The sequence below is a fragment of the Oryx dammah genome, unplaced genomic scaffold (genome assembly GCF_014754425.2).
Source record: "Oryx dammah isolate SB20612 unplaced genomic scaffold, SCBI_Odam_1.1 HiC_scaffold_10, whole genome shotgun sequence".
NCBI classification, from domain to species: Eukaryota; Metazoa; Chordata; class Mammalia; order Artiodactyla; family Bovidae; genus Oryx; species Oryx dammah.
In genome coordinates this window covers 8,301,549-8,327,281 of record NW_024070194.1, presented here as the reverse complement: position 1 = coordinate 8,327,281, position 25,733 = coordinate 8,301,549, and the positions used below count along the sequence as shown (strand labels likewise).

Here is a 25,733-nt window from a genome sequence, read left to right as displayed (position 1 = left end):
AGGCGGGCACTGGGTGTGAGCCCCACCACGAGGCCCCCCAGGTGCACTTGGGGGCGAGGGAGGTGAGTGACCTTGGGCCAGACTGTGGATGCTGTGTGTGGTGGATGCTGTGATAGCCTGCAGGTCATCCTTTGGGAATGACTTACTCCATGAGGCCCTGGGAGTGTGGCTGGAGGGATGGTCAGCCCTCTTTGGAGGGCTGTGTTGATTGGAAGAAGACTGCCTCACCCTAGGCTGTGCCTCCTTCCAGGGTAGACTCAATTCCAACGACAGACCAGTGTGGAAGCGTGAAGGCCTGAACCTCTCTCACATTGGCTTGTGACAGCTCTGCAGGGTCATCTCAGCTCCAAAGCTCCCCATGGGGTTGACCGAGGCCTTTGTTGCACCTGCCACGAAGCTTGACTCCTCCCTCCGCTGAAACCTGCCTCCGTTGCCTCCCTTCCGCAGGTGTTTTTCCAAGCCCCCTCTCTAAATAACATCATGGACTTTAATCTTTACCTCTGGGTATACTTCCCAGGGAACCCATTAGATTTAAAAGCCCTGCAGAAGTTTCTTGAGGACAGCATAGCATCTGTAACACCTTGTATATCTCCAGCAGCTCTCGCTGGGCAGGGCATGGGGGGACTTGCTCCAGAAACAAATGCATTTGAATGCATTTGAATGCATTTCCTCCTGCTTCTCTGTTCTGTCCCTCTGTTGGCCCAGAAGGAGAATTCTCATCAGATATCCAGGAGAAAAAGATGAACCCGTCGGCAGGATGCCAGCCGGACTAGGGCTTGTGGGCCTGTTTCTGGGGAAATGTACTAGTTGCCAACGAAACTGTGCATAACCATGGGAACAGAAGTTACGCTAATTGGTTACTATGAAACAAGGTCAAAGGGGCCCGGCTGATGTCAAGTTAGGATGGAGGCTCAAGGGGATGGCTGGGAGGCTGGCAGGGATGGGCGGTGGTGAGGGGACAGCCTTTTCTTGTTTGGTAGATCATTTAGAAGTTAGACTAGTCCTTGGAAGCCGGGGAAAACCTCACTTCACTTTCCACTGTTGGAAATTCCTTCATGAAACAAATATCTGTCAAGTGTCTCCACTGTCCCAGGCATGGCAGCAGGGACGGTGACCTCAGAAGGCCAGGACCTCAGTGTTTGCTCTGCCTCTCACTTGCTCTGTCATCCAGGCAAGTTATGTCGCATCCCCATGGCTGACGTTTGCTGAATGGTTATTACTGTGTCCCGTTATGTGTTAACTGCTTTACATACACGAGTTCATCTTCACAACAGCTTCGCTAAAAGATACATATTACCATTCCATCTTTAAAGAAAGGGACATGGGCTCAGAGGGGATCAGCGGCATGCCCGAGACACACAGCTGATCCCAGGGCCAAGCGGGTATGTGAACCCAGGTCTGGCGGAATCCCGAGGCTGTGTTCTTAGGCACTATCCTGCTCAATGTCTATGAGCTCAGTTTCCACAGCAATGAAAATAGGTACAATCAATTTCCACTATATTGGGGTTGTTAGCGATTAAATGACTGACGTGAGAGGCTTAGAAGGTGCCTGGTGAACGTCCAGTGTTCTCCTCCCCATTTCCTTCGTCCCCTGCGCCTCAATGCTTCCCTGGGCGGGAGGAATGATGGCCCCATCTGCCGTCTCTCCAAGGACACACATCTCTGTCCCAGGTCCACAGTGTCCGGCACACGGCCAGCGCTCACCGAATGCTGTCGGCCACAATGGATGATCTGGGAGTCCCCACCCTCAGCTCTCTGGACTGCAAATCGGGGATCCCACTCAGTCCATTAGTCTGTGATGCAGCAAGCTGTGGCAAGTTCCACAAAGACAATTCTCTTGGTGCCGTGGAACTCTACTGTCAAGACACTGGAACTTCTAGGTTTTTCTCAGCAGAATGGAGTGTTAACAGGTAAGATGTGATCCCCTGAGCCCTCCTGGCAGAGAGGGTACCAGAAGGAAGATGAGGGTATTCCCGGTCCAGCCTGATGTCTCAACTTTCTCCCACAGGCAAACTCCAGTTTGTTCTCATCCTCACCACGCCCCCAACTGCAGACATGCTCATATATTGGGGGCATTAACCTTCTTCCCACTGTAGGCCCTCGGAGAGGTGGTGGGCACGTAAGCACTTAAAACTCGGACCTGTGGGTCAGCCCTCCTCCCCGGCCCCCTCCTCAGCAGAAGCGCTGGAGCTGGAGGCTTCATGGGGACAGACGCCACAGGCTTGGAGACAAGTCACATCCTCAGCTTCCTTCAACCTGTGTGAGCAATGGAGTTGCCATGGCGACACTGCAGCCCTGAGATGCAATGGCTGCAGACAGCATGGGTGCTCCCAGGGCTCAAAGCTGAGGGTGATGCTGTCTGACCTAGGAGGCCAGGCGATTGGGTGGGTCTGGTAGGGGGAGGAGGAGAGGGGAGCCCTCCTCTAGGCTTGGCTGGTAATTGGCGCTAAGTGAGGGACCACCACTGAACCCAACGTTCTGGTAGTGGGGGCCCTGCTCTGCACCCTGTAATTACTGCACCAGACAGCCCTTGTTCCCTGTGCGGGGAGAGGGAGACGGAGTGGGGAGCAGACAGGAAGCTCTCATCCACCTGAGCCAGCAGGGCTCTGGCAGCCTCTCCCCACCGCCCAAGCATCCTGCATCTCAAGCAGGTTCTCTGGCAGAGGTGGAGGCCCCGGCCCCTCCTGTCTGCTGGCTCTCCCCACATCAGCGGTGTGGAGCACAAGCTTCCTTTAATCCTACCCTCTGAGCCTACAGAATCCGAGGGCGGGGGTGGAGGTGCAGGAACCAGATAAGACACCACCTCGGGGGAGTCCTGGGTGTCACACCTCCATTTGCGGGAGAAGTCTGCGCTGTGAAGCTGAGCCGGCGGCAGAAGACCTCGATTCTAATTCCTCCTGGGCCCAGAAGTTCTGGGGGCCTCAGGCTACTCACTGCGCCCTCCTGGGCCTCAGTTTTCCTAGTCTTAAGACTGAGCATGGGACTCAAAGTCATTCTTAAGGCTTCCTCTACAGCAGGGGCTGGCAAACTCCAGCATGCAGGTGGAATCCTGGTTTTGCAGGAAGCGTTCCCTGGAACACGGCCCTGCCCTTTCGCTTCTGCATCTCTGTCTGTGGCTGCCACAAAGGCAGACTTGAGGGGCTGCAACAGGGACCATATGGCCCCTGGATGGAAAAGATTTACTGTCTGGTCCTTCACGGAGAAAGTCTGTCGACCTGTTTCTAAAATATTAACGTTCTCCTGGGCTTGATGGGCTGGGCTGTTCTGGCTCTGATCTGATTAGACCAACTCATAACAAGTCCCTCTACCTGGAGGCACCAGGGCGGGTCCTGCTCCCAGGACTCTGCCTGGGTTTGGCTGGTGCCCAGAGACGGGCAGTTTCCGGAGCCAAAGCCTGGTGCGGTGGCGCCACCTGCTGTGAGTGCTGGGCGCACTGGGGCCCCGAAGGACCACCCGCCTGCCCGCTCCCAGGCAGGGCAGCTGCATAGAGAGGGGCATCTCCTCTCCTCTCTCTCCATTTCATAAAGAAGACTGCAGACTAGTGGGCAGGTGGGTGGAAGGCCCAGGTCCCAGAGGCCCATAACCCCTCCATACATGTCCCGTAGACACACATGTAGACACACAGACCTGGCTGTGAATTTTAGCATGCCTGCTCACTTGGGGTCTTGGTTCCATGGTTGTCGAAGGACTTTCAGAATATGTGCGAAAATAGCGTTTGATCTGCTATCATGACTCAGTCCTTAGAACACCTCTGAGATAACCATATCCCCATTCCACAGATGAAAAGACTGCGGTTCAGAGAGGTTAGGTAATTTGCTTAAGGTCACACAGTGAATGACGAGAGTCAATATTCAAATCAGGCTGTGAAAACACTAGAGTCCCCAGAATATGAAACTCAGTACCTGTTCTTCGCTGCCTGCAGGTGTGGTGGGGCCCCAAGAGAGGGCCCTGGGGCTCCAACAGGAGATGAGAGACACGGGCGAGTCTGCTGAAGGAGGCAGAAGCAGGAAGGCTGGGGCCCCCCGCCCCCACACCTCCAGGCAACACAAGGTGGCCAGTGGACCGGAAACCCTTTATTTCCAAGCTATAAATAGGTCTGCTTGCAGAGAAAGGACAGTCTCCAGGTGACAGGGCCCCAGCGTCCCCACCTCCCGTCCCTAACTGCACTGCAGTCCAAGCCCAGCCTCCCGGAAACCTGTCTTCTCTCTAAAATCACCATCCCGGCTCTCAGAGCCTGGTGAGCGGCTGCAACAGCCCACTCCCTGCTCCTGCTGCAACACCAGCGCTGCTGGGCCCCCGCTCCAGCCAGGCCCAAGGCTGGCCTGGTGCCCACCTGGCACACCAGCTCTCTGCCCCGGCCCCAGCACCGGTTGTGTACCCTCTGAGGCCTGGCCCGGGGGATGCTGGGCCCACTGCTGCCCGGCGGCCGGGAGGAACCACCCGGGTCCCCAAGCCGCTGACTGGTCCCCCAACTGCTCACTGCTGCCCCTGGGCCACGAAGTATTCCTCCTCCTCGTTGTCCTCGTCCTCCAGCTGGCTACTCCGGAGCAGCAGCTCCAGGTCGGGGTTGGAGCCCAGCCCCTTCAGGGGCTTAGGGGCACTGTCACCTGGGGACAGAGACAGCAGCATCACACACCCAGCAAGGGTCTGCCTGCCCTGGCCTGACAGGAGAGCGTGCCAAGGGACCCAGGCCCCCGCCCGCTCCCTGGAAATGACCCCTGCAACTTCTCGGAGGAGTGGCAGTGGCGGAATCACCAGGCGAACTCCCTGAATTAGAGGAACAGGCAGGGCAGGGGCAGCTGAATTGACCAGACCAGACTGCAAATGGCCTGGGGGGTCGAGAGCCATCTGCCTCCTCCTGGCATGGATGGGCGGAGGGGAGATCCAGGAGGAGAGGGTCACCAGGAGACAGGCTCTGGGTACCTCTGGCATGCAGGGCTTTGAGGGCGATGTGTAGAGATATTCCCGAGAGGCAGAGGGCAAACCCCAGCCAGTTCAGGAGGCTGATCTGGTCACCCAGCAGATGCGCTGCCAACAGCAAAGTGCAGACTTCCTGTGGGAGAGAGGCAGGGAGGGGGTGTGCTCATGGCCAGGGCAGGGGGCGCTCCTTGGCAAGGAAGGTGGGGCCTGGGGGCGCCATCACACTGCAAGGGAGAGGCAGACCTGCCCAAACTCCCTGCAATGCAAAGGGGGAAGCCTCCCTGAGTTCGGGGACCAGCCTGAGGCCTCCCCGGCTCTGTGTTACTGTGGACAGAGGGGTGGTGCTTTTCACAGAATTCTGTCTGGACTGGAAGAGGCAGACCAAATCCAGGCTGGGGACACAGGGTAGCAAGTCCAGGCAGGAAGGACAGCTGCCCTTCCAGAAGCACCTGTGCACAGAGCACCTCTGGTGCTGTGGGGCGGGGTAGAGTCACACTGGGCTCTACAGGACCCATTGGTCACAAGGTTCTTCGTAAGCACTGGGTGCAAAGGGGACTGATCAGATTCTGAGAAACAGCTCACGCGTCATCACTGGGTGGGCGAGACCCTCAGGGAGCCCTGTGCTGCTGGTTTCAGGGAACACTGCTCCAGGATCAGGATCTGCCTGTCCACTGCCCTGAGCAGGAAGCAGTGAGTGACGATGGGGGGGAGGAAGGGGAGAGGAGACGCAAGGAGACGGCTAGGGGCTCCTAGACAGCGGTAAAGGCAGGATCAGCAGCCGCAGGGCCCTCGTGATAGAACCATCCCTCACTGTGCTCCCGGCAGACACTGTCAATCAATCACTGCCAAGCACAGGACCCTATGCTGATGAGTCTGACTGGGGGCTTCTCAATCCTGACTCCAGGCCTCTGCCTAATGACCAGAGTTGGCTTTCTTCGTAAGATGTAAACATGTCCCAGGCCTAGTGGAGTCAGCTTGGCTACCTGCTAGCTGTATATCCCTGGGTAAGGGCAGCTTTTCATGTCTGTTTCCCCATCTGTGAAGCAGGGCTGTCCCCACTGTCCCCCTCTGCCGACTCCGGGCCATGGTGATGATGGACGGACTGCCAGGTGAGACAGGCACTTCCGTCTCTTCCCTGCAGGACTCTGGGAAGCAGGAGCTGGGACACCCGCTAGAGTCGGGCTCCCCTCTAATACAGGACTGGGGTCGCCTCCAAGACTGTACCTTAAAAATGCCGGCAATGGAGAGAGTGAGGCTGGAGGTCCTGGAGACCAGGAGGAACTCAGAGAAGCCCAAACCAAAGGCGAGAATCCCGCCAAGGAAGAGGCTCCCAAGCACCCGCAGGAGCAGCCCTGTGTCCTGGAAACGGAAGATTTTCTCAGATGTGGACAAATGGAGACCTGGAAGCAACGGGGGAGAGAGCGGGGGGCCACGTCCTGGGTGTGCCTGTCTGGGCGGCCTCGCCCCAGCCAGCCGTCGGGTGTGATCTGCCACGGCTGCACCCCACCCTCCCTGCACCCACCGCCTGTCTGAGGCCCCAAGTCCTGGGACAGAAGGTGTCAGAGAATCTCAGGCAGATGGCCGGGGACTTGGGGAAACCAGGAAGCAGGGCCGGCTGCCAGGGAGCCCGGGGGCAATACAAGCCAAGGATCCTAACAGGGACTGATGGGGGCTTCTGAGCCTCTGGACTAGAGCGGGGGGCTGGCACACAGCGGGCACTGGGCGGAAGCGCCTTGCTCCTTCACACCCTGTGTACCACCCGTCTTTGGGGAGGAAGCGGCGGGGAGGGCTGTGACTTCCCGCTGTGAGACCCCATGGTCCAAAGAAGATGGGGTACCTGCTACATGAGAACTGTCAGTGCCCTGGGCCACTGGAGGAGGCCCTTCACTCCAGGTGGGGCCAGGGACAAAACTCCATCCATACAAACCTCCTCCATCTAACTACAGAGCTGTGGGGTGTAGCCGAGACACGTGCCCTTTTCTGGACCACCATTTCCCCACTGACAAAACAAAAGGGACTAGACTGGACAGTATAGTTTGATGAACAGTTCTCAAAAAGTAAACATACACACGTTCAAAGAGACGACAAAACCATGGCTCCTGTTCCAGAGATACCCACACAGGCCTCCACACACCAAGTTGTGCCCAGACTTTCAGAGGACCCTTGGATCTCCAGCACTGCCCATCTGAGAGAACAGGAAAGGCTCCCGGGGGTAGAAGCCGGTGGGAAGGTGAGCCCTAGACTCGGCAAATGGACACTCGTGGGAGTGGGAGGCTGGCCAAGGAGGCTTTTGGAGGGAAGCACCGAGGAGAAGCAGAATGTCGGAGTCCCCCGGGCACACAGCCTTTTGACGCAGGACATCTTGTCTGGTGCTGGGCTCGGCAGCACTGCAAAGGCGTCGGCAAATTGAAGGGAATTCGGGGAAGAGTAACATAAGTAATGAAGGCGCTTGGGGGATTAATTTACCAGAAAAGATTAAAGAAGCTAAATCCATGCAGCTTTGCTAAGTGATGACTACCAGGGGCTCTCGGGTGAGAGTTTGCAGAGATGGGGAAATGGTGTAAACATCTGGGAAGGGAGGGAGAGTGTGGCACTTGGTGAGGGGCATAAGGAGGGGATGGAGAGAGATTTTAAAACAGGCAAAAAAAAAAAATGAGGCTGCAGCACACAAGTTTCCTGGACAACGGAGCTGCAGAATAATCTTCTCCGAGAGGTTTGAGACGCTTCACTGCTTGAAACTTAAATGGATGTGGGACAGAATTCTCTGTAATGACCCTGAGGACAGAAGGGACTCTGGGAGGAAGGATTAACAGACAGAGGACGAAGACCAATTCCAAAACGTCAGGGAGAGGAACATGGTGGCCTCCCCCGGCCCAGGCTAGACACATCCTTCTGACTCTTCCCTGGGAGGTGATGGGGGAGGGGGGAAGGAACCCACCCCTTCCTCACTCACCCACTCCCTGACCAGGAAACAGCCAAGGCCAATCCCACACACCTCTCCACGCCTGAACCTCCTGTTCCCACTTCCTGGGGCGCCCGCCCTCATCGGGGGGTCAAAATCCCATTCATTCTCCAAAAATGCACGGTCTGGGGAGCCTCAGCTTGCCTTTCTGGCCCGCCAACCTGGACATTCATGACTCCACTCCAACTAAGAGAAAGCGGGCATCACGTTTAAGAGGGGCCGGCTTGTATATAAGCTATGGGACCTTGAGCAAGGCTAGCTTGACTTCTCTCTGCCATAGTTTCTTTATCTGCAAGACGAGGCAGTCCTAGTACTGGCACATGGGGTTTGGGGGGAGTATTAAATGAGTTAATATGTTTAGGACAATCAGAACAGCCCTGGTATACCTTTAGCGCTGTGTGCATTTACCATCATCACCGCCTCGCGTGTTTTTCGTGTGACTTCTCAGTAGCATTTATCCTGTGAGATTCTAGCCCCTTGGTTTAAGTGTCTGTCCAGCCCCCAAACCAGGCACTGCCAGGGTCAGGACCACCATCACTAATCTCTGAAGCCTCCGCAGCTACCACAGTGCTGGGCTCCGAGCAGAGATCAGAGCTCTGTGCCGAGGTCCCCCCAAGGTGGATGACCCCACGTACCTTCAAACACGGCAAAGAGAGGGAAGAGCCCCAGGAACATGAGTGGCTGCAGGTGGAACATGGTGTCGATGGGATTCTGGAGTCCTGCACAAATGACTTGTGTGAGCCATCGTGCCTGGCCTGGCCTGCCTGCACCCTGCCCGCCTCCACCCTGCCTGGTGCCCCCAGCCCACCAAGTTCCGCCTTCTGCAGGAGCATCTGGGTGAGGGTCCAGCGAATGCCGCCGATGAACGAGGCACCCAGCACCAAGGCGAAGCCCTCGATGTTGAACTGCGTCGACTTGTAGGTGAACATGAAGAGGCCCCCGGCGATGAGGAGGACCACCAAGACTAGCGCCGCGCGCTGAAAGGACAGGGCGGGGGAACAGCTGCAATCAACTCGGGGGTCTCGAGTTCATCACGCCTGGGAGACTGGGGGTCAGTGACCATCTTGGCTGCCCCTGGGGCAAGGCCTCCTACCTGCCCCACCCTGGGGTCCTGGCTGGTCCCTTCCCTTCGATGTTACCAGGGCTGACACCCAGTTGGCATGGACCCCAGACCCTGAAACATGGCAGGAGTGCTATCCTACAGCGGCCCTAGGTCCCCATGTGGCCCCACCGCCCCCCAGGACCCAGCACATGAAGGGCCCCAGCTGCACATCAGGGCCCCCCCCGGACCACTGCCCCAGCCCCATGTCCTTGAACCTCGTCTCCCGTGGCCACCGCGCCTGCCACACTGGTCCCCAAATCTTCTCCAGCAGCGCCCCGGGTCTGTCCCCAGGGAGAGCGCCACTGAGCTGGGCTTGCCTCCTTGGTCACAGGCAGGGAAGCCACTGAGCAGCTCCCACTTTCTATTCTTAGCATCGGTGGGGGCGGGCGGGACGCAAGGAAAGCTGGGGCCTCACCAGCTCCTCCAGCTTGAAGATCAGAGAGAAGATGAGGATGAAGAGGACGGCTGAGGACTTGGTCATCGTGTACCTGCAAGGGAAACGTCCCCGTGACATGCTGCTGGAGCCAGTGACACGGACTTACTGCCAGGAAAGGAACCCATGCAGCGCCACCAGGGGGCAGAAGGAGGCCAGGGGAGACCCCGACCACCCTGAGGGCCGCAGGCCCCACGCGATACAAAAGACCAAAGGAGGGAAGCGAGTCGTCTGGGTTGACACGCGACACGCGACCTTTAATCGGAAGGAATCTCTGACTCGGAGGCCTCTGATTATCACCAGAAAATAAAAAAACTGAGCTTCCTGAGTCCTGTGATTTACGGGCTCTTTAGTGGAGATCAGGATTAAAGAGGGAAGAGAGAAATGGAGACAGAAGGGGCAGCCACACACGGCTCGCTGAAGCGCAGAACCTGAGATAAGCAATAGCTGCTCCCTCTGCCCTCCGTGCCCCCTTCCCCGCTGCCTGGCAGGGTCCTGGCAGGGAGCTGCAGCCCCCCGCCCCAGCCTGCTGGACAGATGGCCAGAGGGCCCAGTACTCACAGCGAGACAGTGATGTAGAGGAAGCTCCAGTTGGACAAGCCCACATCCAGCGCCGTAGCCAGTGCTGCGGAGACACGGGGCACGCGTGGGACACCTCGCCCGGGTAGGAGCCCTCCTGGAGCTTTCTTTTCCACCCAGCAGCTGAAGGGTTAACTCCTGGCCCCACGCCCCTAAAGCAGAAGGGGCTGCAACATTAGGGCAACAGTCCACTGTCTAACCGCTTCCCATTTGTTGGATATTACAAATGCCACGCCCACCCCATGAGGGAGGCGTGTCCACCTGATCCTGAGGACCCCCCACTGGAAACTCTGCAGACTGGCTCCTGCCTCCCTCGGGATGAAAGACGCTGTCCTCCATCCCACCCTCACCACCACCAGGACTTGGTCCTCCCGTATCTGAGCCAGCTGCCTTCTCAGTTCTGCTTCCTCTCCTGACAGCTGAGTGCTCAGCTTCCGGAGACACTTTCAGTTCCCTGGCAGATCTGCCCACGCACCAAGCCTCTCCCGGAGACACTGGGGCCTCCCCTCCGAGGGGACCTGCATCCCCCCAGGTCTCAGCCCACAGTCCCCGCTCCCAGAAGCCCTCCCGCGCGGCTGCCAGCTGGTCTCCTCCCCTGGGCTCCGTGGGCTCCTGCGCCCAGTCTCAGGGCCGGCCGTGATGTGCCCTCTGACCACCGTCTCCAGGCCGTGACGCACGTGTTCAAGGGTGTGCCGTGTTCACGGGTGTGGGAAGGTGGAGCCACCGCACCTCCCCCATCCCCGCCCGCCCCCCCACCCCCCAATGAGGCAGCAGTGGGGGTGGGGCGGACGCGGTGAGGAGTGACCCCGGAAGGGCTCAGCTTCATGCCTTCCTTCCCCTCTGAGCTGCCCCCTCCCTCCGGCCCACAGGCAGGCACGTACCGGTGGGAGCCACTCTTCTGAGGTAGTCGGGCCAGCTCAGCACCACGCGGGCCCTGTGGCTGGAGCACTGAACCAGGGCCCTGGACAGGGCGGAGAACAGGAAGATCACAGCCAAGTGCAGCATCGTCATGAAGAGGGGGAAGTGAAAGCTCTGGGGAGCCCAAGCAGAGTGGAGCGCCTCCGTTACCGCCCGCCCCTGGCCCCCGGCGCCCCCGGCCCTGCTGGCCTGGCTGCGGGTTCAGGGGCCTCTGGGGAGCCCAAGCAGAGTGGAGCGCCTCCGTTACCGCCCGCCCCTGGCCCCCGGCGCCCCCGCCCCTGCTGGCCTGGCTGCGGGTTCAGGGGCCTCTGCAGTGTTTGAGGGGCCCTCTGACCCCCCACGTTTGCCCTGGCTCACTCCCCAGTTTCCCCCTCTCCTGATGCCCCACCATCCCGGTATTTCAGGGGACTCCCCGGCGAGGCCCTGTCCCAGCACTGGTGGGGACTGGCTCCCAGCCTGGCTGGCTGAAGCCCGTGCCTCCCCGCTGGTAAATATCAGGGGGCGCCGCGGCCCCCCACGTACCTTGGTCAGCCACTTGTTGTAGAAGGTGATGCCGATGGAGAAGCAGTAGTAGAGGAGCACGAGCCCCAGGGTCAGCACCGCCTTCCACACGAAGGCCACGTCGGGGGCGCACCTCCCCATCCGCAGACGCTGGCCGGCGGGGGCAGCAACCACCTCTCGGGAAGACGCCCCCGCGCGAAGGGCCGGTGGGGCTGGGCCTGCGACTTTCAGCAAGCACGCCTCCCGGCTGCCGCTTCCATGATCTGGAATCGTCTACGGAGCCCCAGGTGCCGTCCTCACCTTCGGGGCTGGTGGCCCGAGCCAACCCTCTCCATGATCAACGGTGGACGCGGCTCGCTGGACCCCACAGCTGAGACTAGAAAGAGGAAAAGGGCCACGCCGGTTGGCTGGGGCAGGGGACGGGTGACTCAACGCGGCCACCCGGGCCCAGGCCTGCAGGGAGCAGGGGTGACCAGGCCACGGGACTCCCCGCAACCTGTCACCTCCACTCTCCTGTCGCCTCGAGCTCTTCTCCATGAATTCACACCAAAGTGACCTTTTAAAAATGCAAATACGATCATGTCAGAGCAGCTGTGGCCCTTCAGCAGCTGTCAGGGCTCTTACAGCAAGACCAAGACCCTCCCCTGGCTAAGGAGGCCTGCCCCGTGGCTGGGCTCTGGGTGCCCTGTCTCACCCAGGGCCTGCTTTTCCCTAGGCACATCTGGCTCCTCCCTGCTGCCGCAGGGAGCCGAATGCTCTGCACGCCCTGCATTCCCTCCTCTGCAGGTTCTACTGATCATCAGCTCGGATGGCTCTTCCTGGGGGAGCACTGCCTCCACAGGCCCCCCGAGACATGGCTGCTCCCCTACTCCTCCGACATCACATGTGTGCCAGGCCTGAGAGCCGGCTGTGTGCCCCGTCGTCGGGCGGTGAGCCCCAGGCACACAGGAGGTGTGTTCACGACAGCTTATAGCCACCTGGCACCCTGTGTTTGCTATATGGTTCGATGAGAGAGGGCACGTGATTTTCAGGGGATGATCTGGTCTTCGAGGCACTGAAAATGAACCAGAAAACTAATGCCTCCTGTGCCTTAGCCTCTAACAACTACTTTCAAAGAGGCAGTGCCTGCCTTCAAGTCTCAGCCAAAGCCCTGCCTCCTTATCAATCCAGCCAAGCCTAATGAGCGTCCAAAGCATGCAGGTTGGGGTGGGGGTAAGACCAGGCGGACCCGGGTCGAGTGTGACCCACCTGTAGCCCCATCTGTGTGTCTCTCCTTCCCCACCTCCTCCCTGCTGAAATGCCACCTCCTTCTGGAAGCCTTCTGAACATATCTTACCTCCTCCACCCCCAGTCCTTTCTAAAAGGAAAGCACTCAGTTCTGTACTCTGGAGCCTGGCTTACCATGTCCCCTCCCCATTGTGGGAGCTGGTGCAAGGCCTGGCCTGAAGGACATCAGAGGCTGTGGTTCTCTTTGGGAAATTCTGGAAACCTGTGCTCCCCACGTCAGACTCCTTCACGTGGCCAGAGTGGAGCACGCAGGCACCAAACCCACCTCTGACAGAACTCCAGGCCCATGCTCCTTCCTCTATACCAAGGCTTCCCAACTGTGGCATTAGTGCTATTTGGGGCTAGATAATTCTTTGCTGGGAGAAACCCTGTCTGTGCACGGGAGGATGTTTAGCTTCATCCCTGGTCGTTGTGCACTAGGGGCCTGGAGCATCCCTTCCCCGCAAACTGGGACGACCAAAAATGTCTCCGGATGTTGCCAACTGTTAACCCGGGGGTGGGGGGTGGGAACAGTTCCCCCTTGAGACTGACTGCTAAGTCCCACAGGCAACTGCAGGGCCTGTTGGCACTAGGTGAGCTACCTCTTGGCACTCCCTCTCCATGGTTCGCCCTGGGCTCCCACACAAGGACGGTCAGCACCCTGCTGGGAATTGACTTCTTATATCTTCTGGCTTCTGGAGTGGTTCCGGCTCCAACAGGCTCCAATACTGCCATGTACGTGCTCCCTCCACTGTTCAAATCCTGCCCTTCTTTCAAGGAGCCAGCCCAGGCCCGCCACCTTCGGGAAGTCCCCACGAGGACCCCAGGCCACAGGGAGCACCTTTTCGAAAGTTAACGAGGCCCCTCACTGGTGTCCCTGCTTCCAATTCCTCTTACAGCCTGGAGGCAGCCATCCAGCTGCAGAGATGGCCTGAGCACACAAAGCAGACCAGGCCCTCACAGGGTTAATCCCAACTCCTCAGCAGACCCGAGGGGAAGGCCTCCCAGCCTCCGGCCTCTGCCAGCTTCTGCAACCTCATCTTCTCCTTCCCACCCCCCACCCGCCACGCTGGCCCCTGGCCATTTGTCCAACACTTCAGGCCCGTGGCCTTCTTTGTATTCGCGGTCGCAGATCTTTGCTTGGCTGAACATCTTGGGGCCTGGGGCGGGGTAGGGGTGTGGGGAGGGGGGCGTCTAACCCTGGTGGCACCTCCCACTACCTGACGTTTCCTTGTTTGTCCACGTGTTTACCATCCACCCCCGACTCCCACCCCACGGCGGGATGCGGCCTCTCCAAGTGCAGGGCCGGGTCCGCGCGATGCCCGCCTGGGTCCCGCCGCGGGGAGAGAGCGCGGAGGCCCGGGCCCCTCCATGACCGCGAAACCGAGGCCCGGGAGGAGCATGACCCGGGCGGGCCCCGCGGCCGCGGCGCGCAGTGCCGAGCCTGGACCCCGCTCGCAGCCCCGCCCTGGTCCCCCTCCAACCCCGGGAGCGCGCGGAAGGCCCGCCGCGCGCCCACTCACCTCGCGCCGCCGGCGCTGCAGGCCCGGATCCTCCTGCCGGAAGTTCGAGGCCCACTGCCGCCACTAGGGGGCGCTTCTGCCGGAAGCCGCTGGGGGTGGGCCCGGGGCCACGGGCGGAGCGTGTCGGGGGCGGGGCGGGGGGCTGGTCCTCCCGTGCGGTCTGCGAAACCGCTTGCTGCGCGCCCTGGCTCCCCAGGAACCCGGCCTGAGCATCCCCCTTGTTTGTGTCTCCTGTTGTCAACCGAGGTCCTGGTCAACCAAGGTGCCTGCTGCAAGAGCCCTGCGCACCGCTGGCAGCCAGGAAAAGGTCACCTACTCATAAATTTAAGTATTTACCTTATTCCAACCCAGTGCTGGGCAACCATGGAAACGGTTGGATCTCTCCTGGGCTTTTTCCTATGGGAGCTCAAGCCAGCTAGGGAGTGATATCGGAGGCATCAGGTTTCAGGACTTAGAAGATCCGTTCAGTTCAGTTCAGTTCAGTCGCTCAGTCGTGTCCGACTCTGCTACCCCATGAATTGCGCGCGCCAGGCCTCTGTGTCCATCACCAACTCCCGGAGTTCACTCAAACTCACGTCCATCGAGTCGGTGATGCCATCCAGCCTTCTCATCCTCTTGTCATCCCCTTTTCCTCCTGCCCCCAATCCCTCCCAGCATCAGAGTCTTTTCCAATGAGTCAACTCTTCACATGAGGTGGCCAAAGTACTGGAGTTTCAGCTTTAGCATCATTCCTTCCAAAGAACACCCAGGACTGATCTCCTTTTGAATGGACTGGTTGGATCTCCTTGCAGTCCAAGGGACTCTCAAGAGTCTTCTCCAACACCACAGTTCAAAAGCATCAATTCTTCGGCGCTTAGCTTTCTTCACAGTCCAATTCTCACATCCATACATGACTACTGGGAAAACCATAGCCTTGAACAGACAGACCTTTGTTGGCAAAGTAATGTCTTTGCTTTTGAATATGCTATCTAGGTTGGTCATAACTTTCCTTCCAAGGAGTAAGCGTCTTTTAATTTCATGGCTGCAGTCACCATCTGCAGTGATTTTGGAGCCCCCCAAAATAAAGTCTGACACTGCTTCCACTGTTTCCTCATCTATTTCCCATGAAGTGATGGGACCAGATGCCATGATCTTTGTTTTCTGAATGTTGAGCTTTAAGCCAACTTTTTCACTCTCCACTTTCACTTTCATCAAGCAGCTTTTTAGTTCCTCTTCACTTTCTGCCATAACGGTGGTGTCATCTGCATATCTAAGGTTATTGATATTTCTCCCAGCAATCTGATTTCAGCTTGTGCTTCTTCCAGCTCAGCGTTTCTCATGATGTATTCTGCATATGTTATATAAGCAGGGTGACAATATACATCCTTGACGTACTCCTTTTCCTATTTGGAACCAGTCTATTGTTCCATGTCCAGTTCTAACTGTTGCTTCCTGACCTGCATATAGATTTCTCAAGAGGCAGGTCCGGTGGTCTGGTATTCCCATCTTGGGAGGGAATAAATAGTAAACATTGGTGAAACATTTTGAGTGCCTGAAAATTTTATGAGCATGCTCTCAACTTCAGGAAGTTGAATAAGCAAGAACATCCCAGGCAGGAGAAATAAGAAGGCGAGAAGGCTGGAGTCTGGCTTGGAGCCCACTTGTTTACAAGAAGTTGACAAAAACTATGCGTTAGAAAAGTAGGCAAAAGGCAGATTGCAGTAGGCCCCAAAACGCCAACTAAGGAGTTGAGATCTTACCCACTCTTCAGGATTCAGGAAAAGCGTTAAGACCACGCTGAGAGAGAGGACCATTTGGAGGCCAGAACCAGCTAGGGTACACAGTGGGGTTCAGTTAGGAACTTTTTGCTCTCCCTCTCCAGCCGCTCCTGGATGGCTCATAGGCTGGCTGCAAACAGGAGTCCTTACAAGTGACCCAGCTGGGCTCCTTGGCCTCTCTGAACAGAAGGCTCAAGACCAGAGTGTAAGCAGTTCTTTATGCAAACCACTGCTGCCCTGCCCCCGCCAGCTGGCATCACCAGGCATTCGTTCATTCAGCACTTATGCCAACACCTACAATGGCACCGAGGCTCTTGGCTTTATTCAGTCAAGGCTGCATACACTTTCTGTGCCTTTTGAAAGCACTTGTCCTCACCCACTTCTTCCACAGAAGCAAGATGAAGTATCTATTTCATCATGACCCTCATTCAAGCCTCCAGGCTACCAAGGCTGAGGTTTGGAGGACAGTGTGGAACACCAGCTGGCAGGCTGGGCGCTGAGCACTGGCAACACTCAGGGTGAAGAACATGTCTTCCTTGTAAGGCACAAGTACTCGAGCTGTTTCTTGGCTGTGTCCCTCCCTGGCAGGGAGAAGAGGGCGGTCATGTCCTCAGGGGTGTACAGGATGCCTTTCCTGCTGTACCTGGCAGGCCTGAGCAGAAAGCACTTTGTCCTGGTGGGAGAGTCTGTGAGCGTCCTTAGCCAGCAGGCAGGTCTGTGTGTGTGTGTGTGCAGTCCTGCATGTGGTGGGGCAGAGTGGCTGAAGAGGAGGAGGCAGCGGCTCTGGGAACGTGGCTGAGGGCTCCAGCTGGAGCTCTCCAGCGTCTCCCAGACACAATGAAATGAAGGCTTGTCAAGGTGAAAGCTCCCCGGGGCAGGGAGCAAGTACAGAGAAACAGCTGTTAATGGGAACTGGTGTGTACATGAAAGAGTATTTATTGAAAACATGGTCACTGACAGGAAGCGCCTGGCCGCTCTCAGGTTACAATCTTGGCTTGCAACTGCAAGTGTTGACTTTTGGTTTGTGTTGTTTTTTTGGCCTCCCATTTTATTTTCCCTCCAACATTCCACCCTAGGATAGGTAGATCTTATATAAATATATATACATGTCTGTAGAATTATGGCCTATAATAAAGAAAATATACAGTACACTCTTCATTGGGCAGTCCCCACCATGCTACCAATACCAGATGCCACGGTGCCCGTGCGTGTGGTTTACGAGTGCTGCAGCACCAGGGAAGCCTCATGGGCACAGCAGGGGCCTCCGCAGGCCCCGGCCAGCTCCCTGAAATCGTGGCCAATGGCAGAGACCACAGCACTGGGGGTGGGGGGGCAGGGAAGGCAAACCTCCTGAGGTCCGGAAGGCCGAAGGAGCACAAACCGGAAGGGCGGCTGTTCAGGTTAGGTGGGAGTTTTCTCCCCAAGCAAGGACATGATATAAATGTGGCGGGGAGAGGAGTGGACTCTAGTGACCGCACCACAGTCTAGGCCCAGGCCTCCTCTCAGCAGAGGGTGGGACTCGGCCTGCATGTCTCTGACTTGCCAGGATGAGAGGCTGCGAGCCTGCAGGGAGACATGACCCTCTGCCCAGGCAAACGGGTGGGCAAGAGGACCTAGTGGCTCTGGAGACCAGAGGGGTCAGAGCAGCAGCAGCAGCAGCACATCGGCCCCGGGCAAGGCCGGGTGAGCCCTCACCAAGACGGCAAAAGCAAGGGCAAGGCATCTACTGAGCAAAGGCCGAGGCTTCCACTTGGATCTGAGACACAGGCCCGGGTCACTTGAGGCTCTCAACACGCCCAGCACGTCTGTCCTCTGCGGGCAGCCTTTCCTGGGCCAGCTCTCGCCCCCTTGGGGGATCCAGGCGACCGGTGAGCAGGCTCAGGGAGAAAAAGTGAGTGGCTGTGGTTGACTCCGGCTCCAGGAGCAGTTTCTTGGCCTGGAAGGCAAGGGTGTCTGCTCTTTATCCCCCATGGCCCATCCCCAGGCTCCATGGTGATGCCGAGGGCAGAGCACCCTGCCTTCGCGACTTGGAGTGGATGGGGACCGAGAGGAAGCTCGGGGTGGTCCGAGGTGAGTCTGAGGTGTGACTGGCACTGACTGGCCCCCACAGTCACTATGGATTCTGTACAAGCAAAGACAAGGCACCAGACTGTGAGTGCTCCTCCTGGGCCCCAAGTCCCTTGTGGGGTACAGTCCGCTCCGGCTCCAGGCTCAGCCGTAGTGGTAGACGAAATCGTAGCTGCTGGGCTCCTTGGGTACCGGTGGCGGGGCCTCGGGGATCTGGATGTTCTCCAGGTCCAGCAGCCGCAGCTTCATCTCCATGCTCAGCAGGGTGTCTAGGTCACTCTTGGTCAGCTCGCTGGACATGTCCTTCCCCAGGAGGGCGCTGAGGCCATCGATCCAGATGCAGTACTGTGGGAAGCAAGTTGCAAATGTCACCCGGGGGCCCCTGGTCAGCAGGAGAGCCTGCTGAGGTCCCTTTGCTGAGAGGGCTCACAGAGTCTCTTTGGGGCCCCTGCAGGACAGGCAGCACTGATCCGAGATAACCGCAAAGGTAAGCTGGGAGGTGATCAGTCATCTGCCCAAAGACCTTTTGATTTTTATAAGGGATTTGAAGTGTGATTAAAAAAAAAAAATACTATTAAGGAAAATAGCAAAACGGGATCTAAGAACAGGGACATCCACTACCTGAGACTGCCCCCAAATCTGTAATGGTGGGGAGGAAAAACATATTCAGTGAAAAAGGCAGGAAAGGAATCCTGGTAAAAATCAACTTTGTTTCAAGGAAAGTCAATTAAAAAAAAGGTCAATAAATGTTAAAAATAAGTACTAGAAAAGCTGAACATGAGGGTTTCAGGATAAGAGGGAACAACAGAGAATTGTCAGTCCATTCCTCCCTAACTCCTCTTGTTTCACCTTTTTCATACCTTTGCTCACCTGTCTCCCACCTGCAAATTCTTCATTTCTTCCCAATAAACTCCACTGGCAGCTCACGCCCCTTGCCTTAGGGTCTCCTCTTTAGAAGCCCCACCTCCAGTTCCCTCCAGTGGCTCCCAGAGCTCACCAGACATGTGTGCTCTTAACCACAGTTTCTCTTTAATATCTAGCATCTTCCGGGGCTACAGATGAAACTGCAGGCCCTGTGTCAGGAGCGCCAGACCCACCTGGCTTCAAAGCCCAGGTCAGATCCACTACAACATGTGCCCCAGACACCCAAGGAGGGGGATCCTTCAGGTTCTCTTGGGTGGGTGGCCGGCCAGGCAGGAAGTGCAAAGAGGAGACTTTTCCTAGTTCCAGGCACATAAGTTACCCCTAGTGGACCTTGTCCTTCTAAGACAACCTGCTGCTGCTGGAAGGACCCCTGGCATGGCAGATCTTTGGCATGCCTTTAGAAAGACGTGCCTGTTCTGCCCACTCCTCCCCTCCAGCTGCAGAGTCACAGAGAAGGCTCGGCTGTCCAAGGCAGGGCCACACCGCTCACCTCGTACTTATTAGGTGCAATGAAGTTTAAGGTCTCATCGGGATCATACAGGATGGAGAAAGCCAACTCCAGCACCTCCTAAAGGAGAAAGGGTTCCAGTTATCTGGAGCAATGGAATGGCCTGAGCTCTACACACCGAAATCTTGGCCAGAGTCCCAGCAACCTGGGACCATCACCAAATGTGCTGATTCAGATGTGATGGTATCAAGGCCCTAGGGCTCATGCACAACTGGGGCTGGAGATGAGGCCCGCGGTCATCAACGTCCACTTGCCCACTCCCCACCCAAGTCCTGCCTGGGATATGATGACACTTTTAAGGTTATAGAGAACTCATCTCTCAGTACTCTGAACCTTTGAATGTCAGAGTCCACAACTGTGTATTATCTCAAATATATATATATATATAATTAAACTGAAAGTCTTAACAGTTTAAAAAAAACCACCACAACAAAAAGAAATTGTGGCCACAGATGGGATAACTTGAGCATCAACAACACAACTGTAATGAAAGAAATATAACAGGCTAAAATCCATGAGTTTATAATAATACTAAAAAACAAAATGCATGCACAAAATAGGTCACTGTTGGACAATACCAGAGACCTAACTCCTTGTTTTAAAAGTAGGTACATAAAAGGAAAGAATCAAGAGTTTATCCTCCCTTCTTATATAAACCATACCACTGGGAAACCACAGTCAATGACAGCAAGTTTCTCTTTAGAGAAGTAGTTCAGTCAATACATGAAAAGAGATGACTACTCTGGAATATCACTAGTTTGCAAACCTTAATTTACTAATGAAATAAGGCACTGAGCGTCCAGAGTCTGCTAACATCAGAGACAGACAAGCAGACATTATGTGCCTCTTGACAGAATATAATACCATCTAGGAAGGAGTCTGGCCACAATAAAAAAGGTCAGGCCTGGGCTGGATCGAGCCTCAAGGTCTTGCTACCAATTACAGATCTGGGACAGAGGAGTGGACTCAACTACACCATGGGGAGCCAATCAGCAGATTTTAGACTCTGGAAAACTACCAAACAAGCAACCTGGTTTCCTCAACTAATGAACTGCAAAGAAAGGGGGAGAAAAAGATGGAGGGGAACTTATGAATTAAGAAATTAAAAGAGGGGATTCTCCGGCAGGCAGTCCAGTGGTCAGGACCCTTGTGTTTTCACTGCTGAGGGCCTGAGTTCAATCCCTGGTCAGGGAACTAAGATCCCACAAATAAATAATAAACAAACAAAATTCTTTAAATTAGAAACATTTTTTAAAGAATTAAAAAAGAAAACCCTTAAAAGACGAATCACAATGTGCGTCTCTGTCTCTTGTGCACTCGGTCGTGGCTTATTCTTTGCGACCCCATGGATGGTAGCCCACCAGGCTCCTCTGTACATTATTGGACTTTGTTGCCATTTGCTCCTCCAGGGGATCTTCCAGATCCAGGGATCAAACCCGCATCTTCTGCATCTCCTGCACTGCAGGAAGATCCTTTACTGCTGAGCCACCAGGGAAGCCCCATCACAATGTGGAGACCCTATTTGGATCCTGATTTGGCAGACAGACTGGGTTTGAGTGTGTGTGTGTGTGCATGCAAATGCTTATAAACATTTATGTATTTTTATGTAGAGAAACTGGGATGTTTTTAAGACAGTGGAAAAATGAAGTATCAGTGGAACATTTGATTCTAAATAACTTTTTATTTTCTTTTAGATGCGAAAACGGTATTGTGATTATGTTAAATAGAGTCCTTATAATTCAGAGATACAATCTAAATGTTTACAGGTAAGATGAAATAACACTTGAGATTTTCTTCAAAGCAGTATGCAAAGAGGGACAAGTGGATGTGGACACTGCCACGGTGGATGAGGTTGGGCAAGGCCTAGAGGGTTCTATCTACTTTGGTGTCTGTTCAGATTGTTCTTAATGAAACATTCAGCGTCAGTTTAAAAAGAGAGAGAATGGGAGGCCATGCATCCAGAAAGCAGCCACCACCGACTACCCAGGATCACTGGGACAGCAGCTCAAACTCAGGGCCGCCTCTCCACTCACCTTGTTCTGTTTTAGAGCACTTTTCTCTTTCATGTGGGGACAATCCTTCCCAGTGACAATGGCCTTAATGTCTGCAACAGGAACTGAAAAATGAAGAGAAGTAGCTTCTGGAAGCTTTATGCTGTAGGTTGGGCCTTGCAGCCAACCTAGTACTGAAAGGGACGCCCTAGTCCCCGGCCCCACAGGGCTGCAGGAGCTCAGGGAGGGCGGCCTACATCATTCCCTCCTCTGTGGCCACTTGGCCGGGACCCTGGCCTGCTGGACTGTGTCCAACCTAACTGGGGTCAGTGCAGGACCTCTGCATGGTCTCCCTAAGGCATGGGGCCTCAGACACCTCGCTTCTACTTCACAGTAGTAAGATGACAATGTTGGCCATAGCAACCAGCAGCTAATAATGACTCTTCCTCCCTGCCAGCCACTGTTCTAAGTGCTTTACAGATAGGACTCATTCAATCCTCTGAAGGGGGCAATGTGGCTATTATTCCCATTTTATAGAAGAATCTTTAAGGCAGAGAGGAGAAGTAACTTGTAATTGATTAGAATTAACAGCAAAGCCAGGATCTGAGTCCAGGCAGTCAGGACTGCTCTTCTGCTCTTAACTACTGCCTTTCAACGCAGTATTGCATCACCCTTTCCAATCTGCAAAACCCATTCCTATCTGTGATCTTACTGAATCTCCAAACAGCTCCTTGATGTCGGCCAGGTAGAGATGACCACCGATCACCAGGGAAACAGGTTCAGATGAAATAACTGGCCTCAGGCCAGGTAACCGGTTTGGAGCAGCCAAGACCAGAACTCAGATCTGCTGACAGGGAGTCCGGCTACACGAAAGCCCAACAGGGACCTGAACTTACTCTTCTCCTGCAGGGATTCAAACGTCACCTCCCCTTGAGGGTTGTCATCCAAGTCCCCGTAGTGCAGGACTTTGTGGTTCAGGGCCAAGCGGCAGTACCAGAAACGCTCTGAAACACAGGGGAAGCCAGGCAGGTGAACGAGAACAGTTCTAGGAAAGGCCCGGGCACACACGGGGCCAAGAGAAGGCTCGCTCCCTGCCCGCTCCCCGCAGGGACGCCGCAGCCCTGCATGCAGCGGCTCGGGGTGGGAGGGACAAACAGCCCAGAGACCACAGCCCGGGGACCGCACCCTCAGGTCACCTTGCCTCCGGCGGTTCCCAATCTTCCGGAAGCTGCTCCCCTCACAGAGCCGGTTCAGCCGCTGCTGCTTGATCAGCTCCAGGATCTCGGGCTGGATCTTCTCCCTCAGCTCCCTGGGGTAGATGAGCACGGGAGTAAGGGGAGGTCACTGGGATGGGGGGTGCTTCGGAAGGGAGGTGGCGCTGGCCTTCTCGTGTGGGCACTTACACGATCGGCGGGGACTGGAAGTCATCCTGACTCATCCTCTCCGACTGGCGCAGCCGCAGGATCTCGGAATAGCTCAGGCTCCGCAGTTTGCTCTTGAACTGGTCCAGAGAGTTGGGTTTGGAGGGCAAAGCTCGAGTGATCTGCTCTCGGACCACCTGCATGACCTGAGAGAGGAGGTAGCGCGGCCTCAGCGTGGCCCTGGGAAACGGGCACCAGGCTCTGCCCTCTGGGTCCTGGGCAGAGCAGGCACCACAGGCATCCGCTGGGTGAGGAAGAGCACTGGCTCTCGAGGCACGCTGCCTTAGACGGTTACGGAGGACCGCGATGCTGACAAACGCTTCATTTCTCCTACCTCTCAACAGTCACCAGTGGGGGAGAAAGAGAGGAGGTGGCTGGGCCAGACAGGGGTTCAGGGCTTGACTCTAAACCTTAGTCTGTTCCTCGAGCAACTCACTCAACACCCTCAGGCCCCACCTACTCGTCTTTAAAGCAAGAGAAAGGAAGACACATCTTCGATGGAGGCTGCCACGAGGAATGGGAGACCCCCAGTCTCTGGATGCACCATGCCCGGCCCACTGGTGTGTGTGCAAAATACCTGTTAGTTCCCTCAGAATGACAGCTAAAGTAAAAAGCAGGACACCATCTGTACATCCTATCAGCTCCCCACCAATGAAGGAAAAATACACAGAAAAAAAAAATACTAGAGGGAAACATAAACAGGGTCGTGGTCGCTGGGTAGGGGAATTACAGATATTCCCCTTTATATTTTATCAAGTTTTTACAATGAGATGAGCAGCTTCAAAAGAGCCAACTCCTAGATTATCAGCTTTTGAGGGCCTAGCAGTGCTGTCAGAGAGGTAGGTATTCAAAAAGTGTCGAGGAGTAGCTACTACTGCTACGTAGCCCAGCAGGAATCCTTGCGGGTCCACTCAGGCCTCTAACAGCTGTAGCTCATGCAACTGCCTTGGTGCCTGCACGGCTTATGTGCTCAGTAACCCACGCCATCACTGCCACACTTTCCTCCTGTCCCCAAAGGGAGGCGGGAGGGGCTGGTACTGGTCCACCAGGCAAAACAGGGGTCCAGCAGGAAGACACCTGCTCAGGGTTCTGGGGCGGCTGACGCTCTCAACGCCTCTGTCCTATGACTCAGCGCTGCCAACCACGGCGTCTTCCAGCTCAGGGGTCGCCAGGCTCGGGCCAGCTGCCCCAGGTTGCCCTGGGGTGGCCTTGCCTGGGCCTCGGAGCTCTGCGGCCCTGACCTTGTTGAAGTCCTCGGCTGTCGCCCTCATCTCCTTCCAGGTCTTGTTCAGCAGCTGGATGCAGATGCCAAAGAGCTCCTCAAACGCACGGTCGTGGGTGAAGAACATCGGGTGGTAGTCGTTGCGTCCCTCGTTTGCTGTGGAAGAAGCAGGCAAAGGATGACACTGGGAGCCCACGTCTGGAAACCTGGGCTCCTCTGCAGTCCGGAGAAACAGAAGTAGACTGAAGACTGGGAAGGTAAGTGGGTGGTGGCAGAGCTGCTGAACATGCTCAAATCACCAGCTCAAACAAGCCATGGCCACGACTCCCGTAAACAAGGGTAGATGGATTACAGCCCCCTCAGTGATTAAAAAAAAAAAAAAAAAGCCCAAGAAGGCTGTCGAGTCACATGGACGCCTAACGCTGCACCCTCGGGTCTCACCGGGCTCCTGAGCACAAGGAACGGGCATGCAGGGGAGCCGCGCACTTACGCAGTTCCCCGACCTGCAGGATCTCACACAGCATCTTGGTGAGCTCGATTGCGCTGCGGCCAAAGGGGCATTCATGCTTGTCTTCTCGGCTACTGTTCTCCAGGACGATCTGCGTGGGAGGAGAGGGGGTGAGGGAGGGAGGGGGGAGGCAGGCGACGGGGCGTCTGCGGGGGGCAGCTGGCCCCAGCCTTTACCCGGATGTAGGTGTCCTGGTGGACTTTCGCCAAGTACAGCATGTTGTCCAAGGCCAGCATCCCAGGCGGAGTCTGGGTGAAGTCCATTGCGGGGTTGATGTGGTTCTGGGGAAAGAGACACCTGACTTGAGACCCGACGGTCTCCCTCTTTGGGGGCTCACTTGAGGGGAAGTCTGATCACCCCTCCACCTCGTGCTGCCGGCACACCACACCTGCCCCTGCCGAAGCTCTGGTCACATGCCACCTCTATGAGGGACTCGGCTCCTGCCCACTGGACTGTGGCTGCCTTGTTTGGCATCCCCAGGGCCTAGAATACTGCTGGTTGCTGAGTAGATGCCCAGTAAGTATTTAATTAACTCCATCCTCAAGCTGTCTCCTATTACAACACACACTCCAGCTTTTCATGGAACCAGCTGCTTTGATGAGCAGTCCCCTCGCCACTCATCTGGCCCACTTCCTGGGCCCTCCTACAGATGGGTTTGTTTCAAGGGGCCAAATATTGCACATGAACTTGTGAACCTGCCACGGCCAAAGTGGACCAAGTGTCGAGGGCCCTCCAGCTTCTCAGTGTCTCCGGTTCCGGGGCTCCCATGACGATACAAGATGTTATGAGGTGGGGCTGTCAGGGTTCTGTCTGGGGGGGCCCTCTCACTCCCTGTCGGGGAGGAGGTCTACAGTGTTAGTGTCTGGGAAACTTACAGTGAACCCCAGCATCTTGTAGTCCTTGGTGTACATGGCTTTGCGTTTCTCAGTCCCACTCCCGGGGGCGTTGCTGGGGTCAGATTCTGCATCAAATGCAATCCTCCTCAGTTCAAATATAATGTCTCTTTGAGCCTGGGAGGTGAAACAGACTGTCAGCAGATGAGTCAGCTGATCAAAGGAAGCAAGGAAAAGAAAAGAGTGGGTCAAGCTTTTCTGGGCAGAACCCTGGCCCCGATCAATCCCTGAGGAGGCA

The 25,733-nt window shown here is 56.1% G+C and overlaps 2 protein-coding genes across 5 annotated transcripts in view; both read right to left on the bottom strand.

The window, feature by feature from the left end:
• Positions 1-4,054: 4,054 nt before the first annotated feature.
• Positions 4,055-14,264, bottom strand: SLC35C2 (solute carrier family 35 member C2). Of its 3 annotated transcripts, XM_040248204.1 has the most exons (11): positions 14,205-14,239; positions 11,919-11,971; positions 11,437-11,791; positions 10,878-11,028; positions 9,979-10,042; positions 9,400-9,472; positions 8,691-8,859; positions 8,518-8,601; positions 6,145-6,320; positions 4,924-5,053; positions 4,055-4,607 (listed from the first exon to the last, which is right to left on the bottom strand). In XM_040248204.1, the coding sequence occupies exons 3-11, from the start codon at positions 11,554-11,556 to the stop codon at positions 4,477-4,479; spliced, it is 1,098 nt and encodes a 365-aa protein (XP_040104138.1). In that variant the 5' UTR covers positions 11,557-11,791; positions 11,919-11,971; positions 14,205-14,239; the 3' UTR covers positions 4,055-4,476. The 3 variants fall into 3 exon arrangements, with proteins under 3 accessions (XP_040104138.1, XP_040104139.1, XP_040104140.1); XM_040248205.1 differs by lacking the exon at positions 11,919-11,971 and having other exon boundaries at positions 14,205-14,264; XM_040248206.1 differs by having other exon boundaries at positions 11,437-11,971; positions 14,205-14,241.
• Positions 14,265-16,866: 2,602 nt separating this feature from the next.
• Positions 16,867-25,733, bottom strand: part of ELMO2 (engulfment and cell motility 2) — a 38,377-nt gene continuing 29,510 nt past the window's right edge. For both annotated transcript variants that reach the window (XM_040248202.1, XM_040248203.1), the window contains 10 exons: positions 25,478-25,612; positions 24,779-24,883; positions 24,585-24,693; positions 24,114-24,250; positions 22,855-23,018; positions 22,648-22,760; positions 22,348-22,455; positions 21,494-21,576; positions 19,443-19,520; positions 16,867-18,373 (listed from right to left, as the gene is read on the bottom strand). In XM_040248202.1, coding sequence (XP_040104136.1) covers positions 18,173-18,373; positions 19,443-19,520; positions 21,494-21,576; positions 22,348-22,455; positions 22,648-22,760; positions 22,855-23,018; positions 24,114-24,250; positions 24,585-24,693; positions 24,779-24,883; positions 25,478-25,612 — 1,233 coding nt within the window. In that variant the 3' untranslated portion in view covers positions 16,867-18,172. The remainder of the gene's footprint in view (positions 18,374-19,442; positions 19,521-21,493; positions 21,577-22,347; positions 22,456-22,647; positions 22,761-22,854; positions 23,019-24,113; positions 24,251-24,584; positions 24,694-24,778; positions 24,884-25,477; positions 25,613-25,733) is intronic.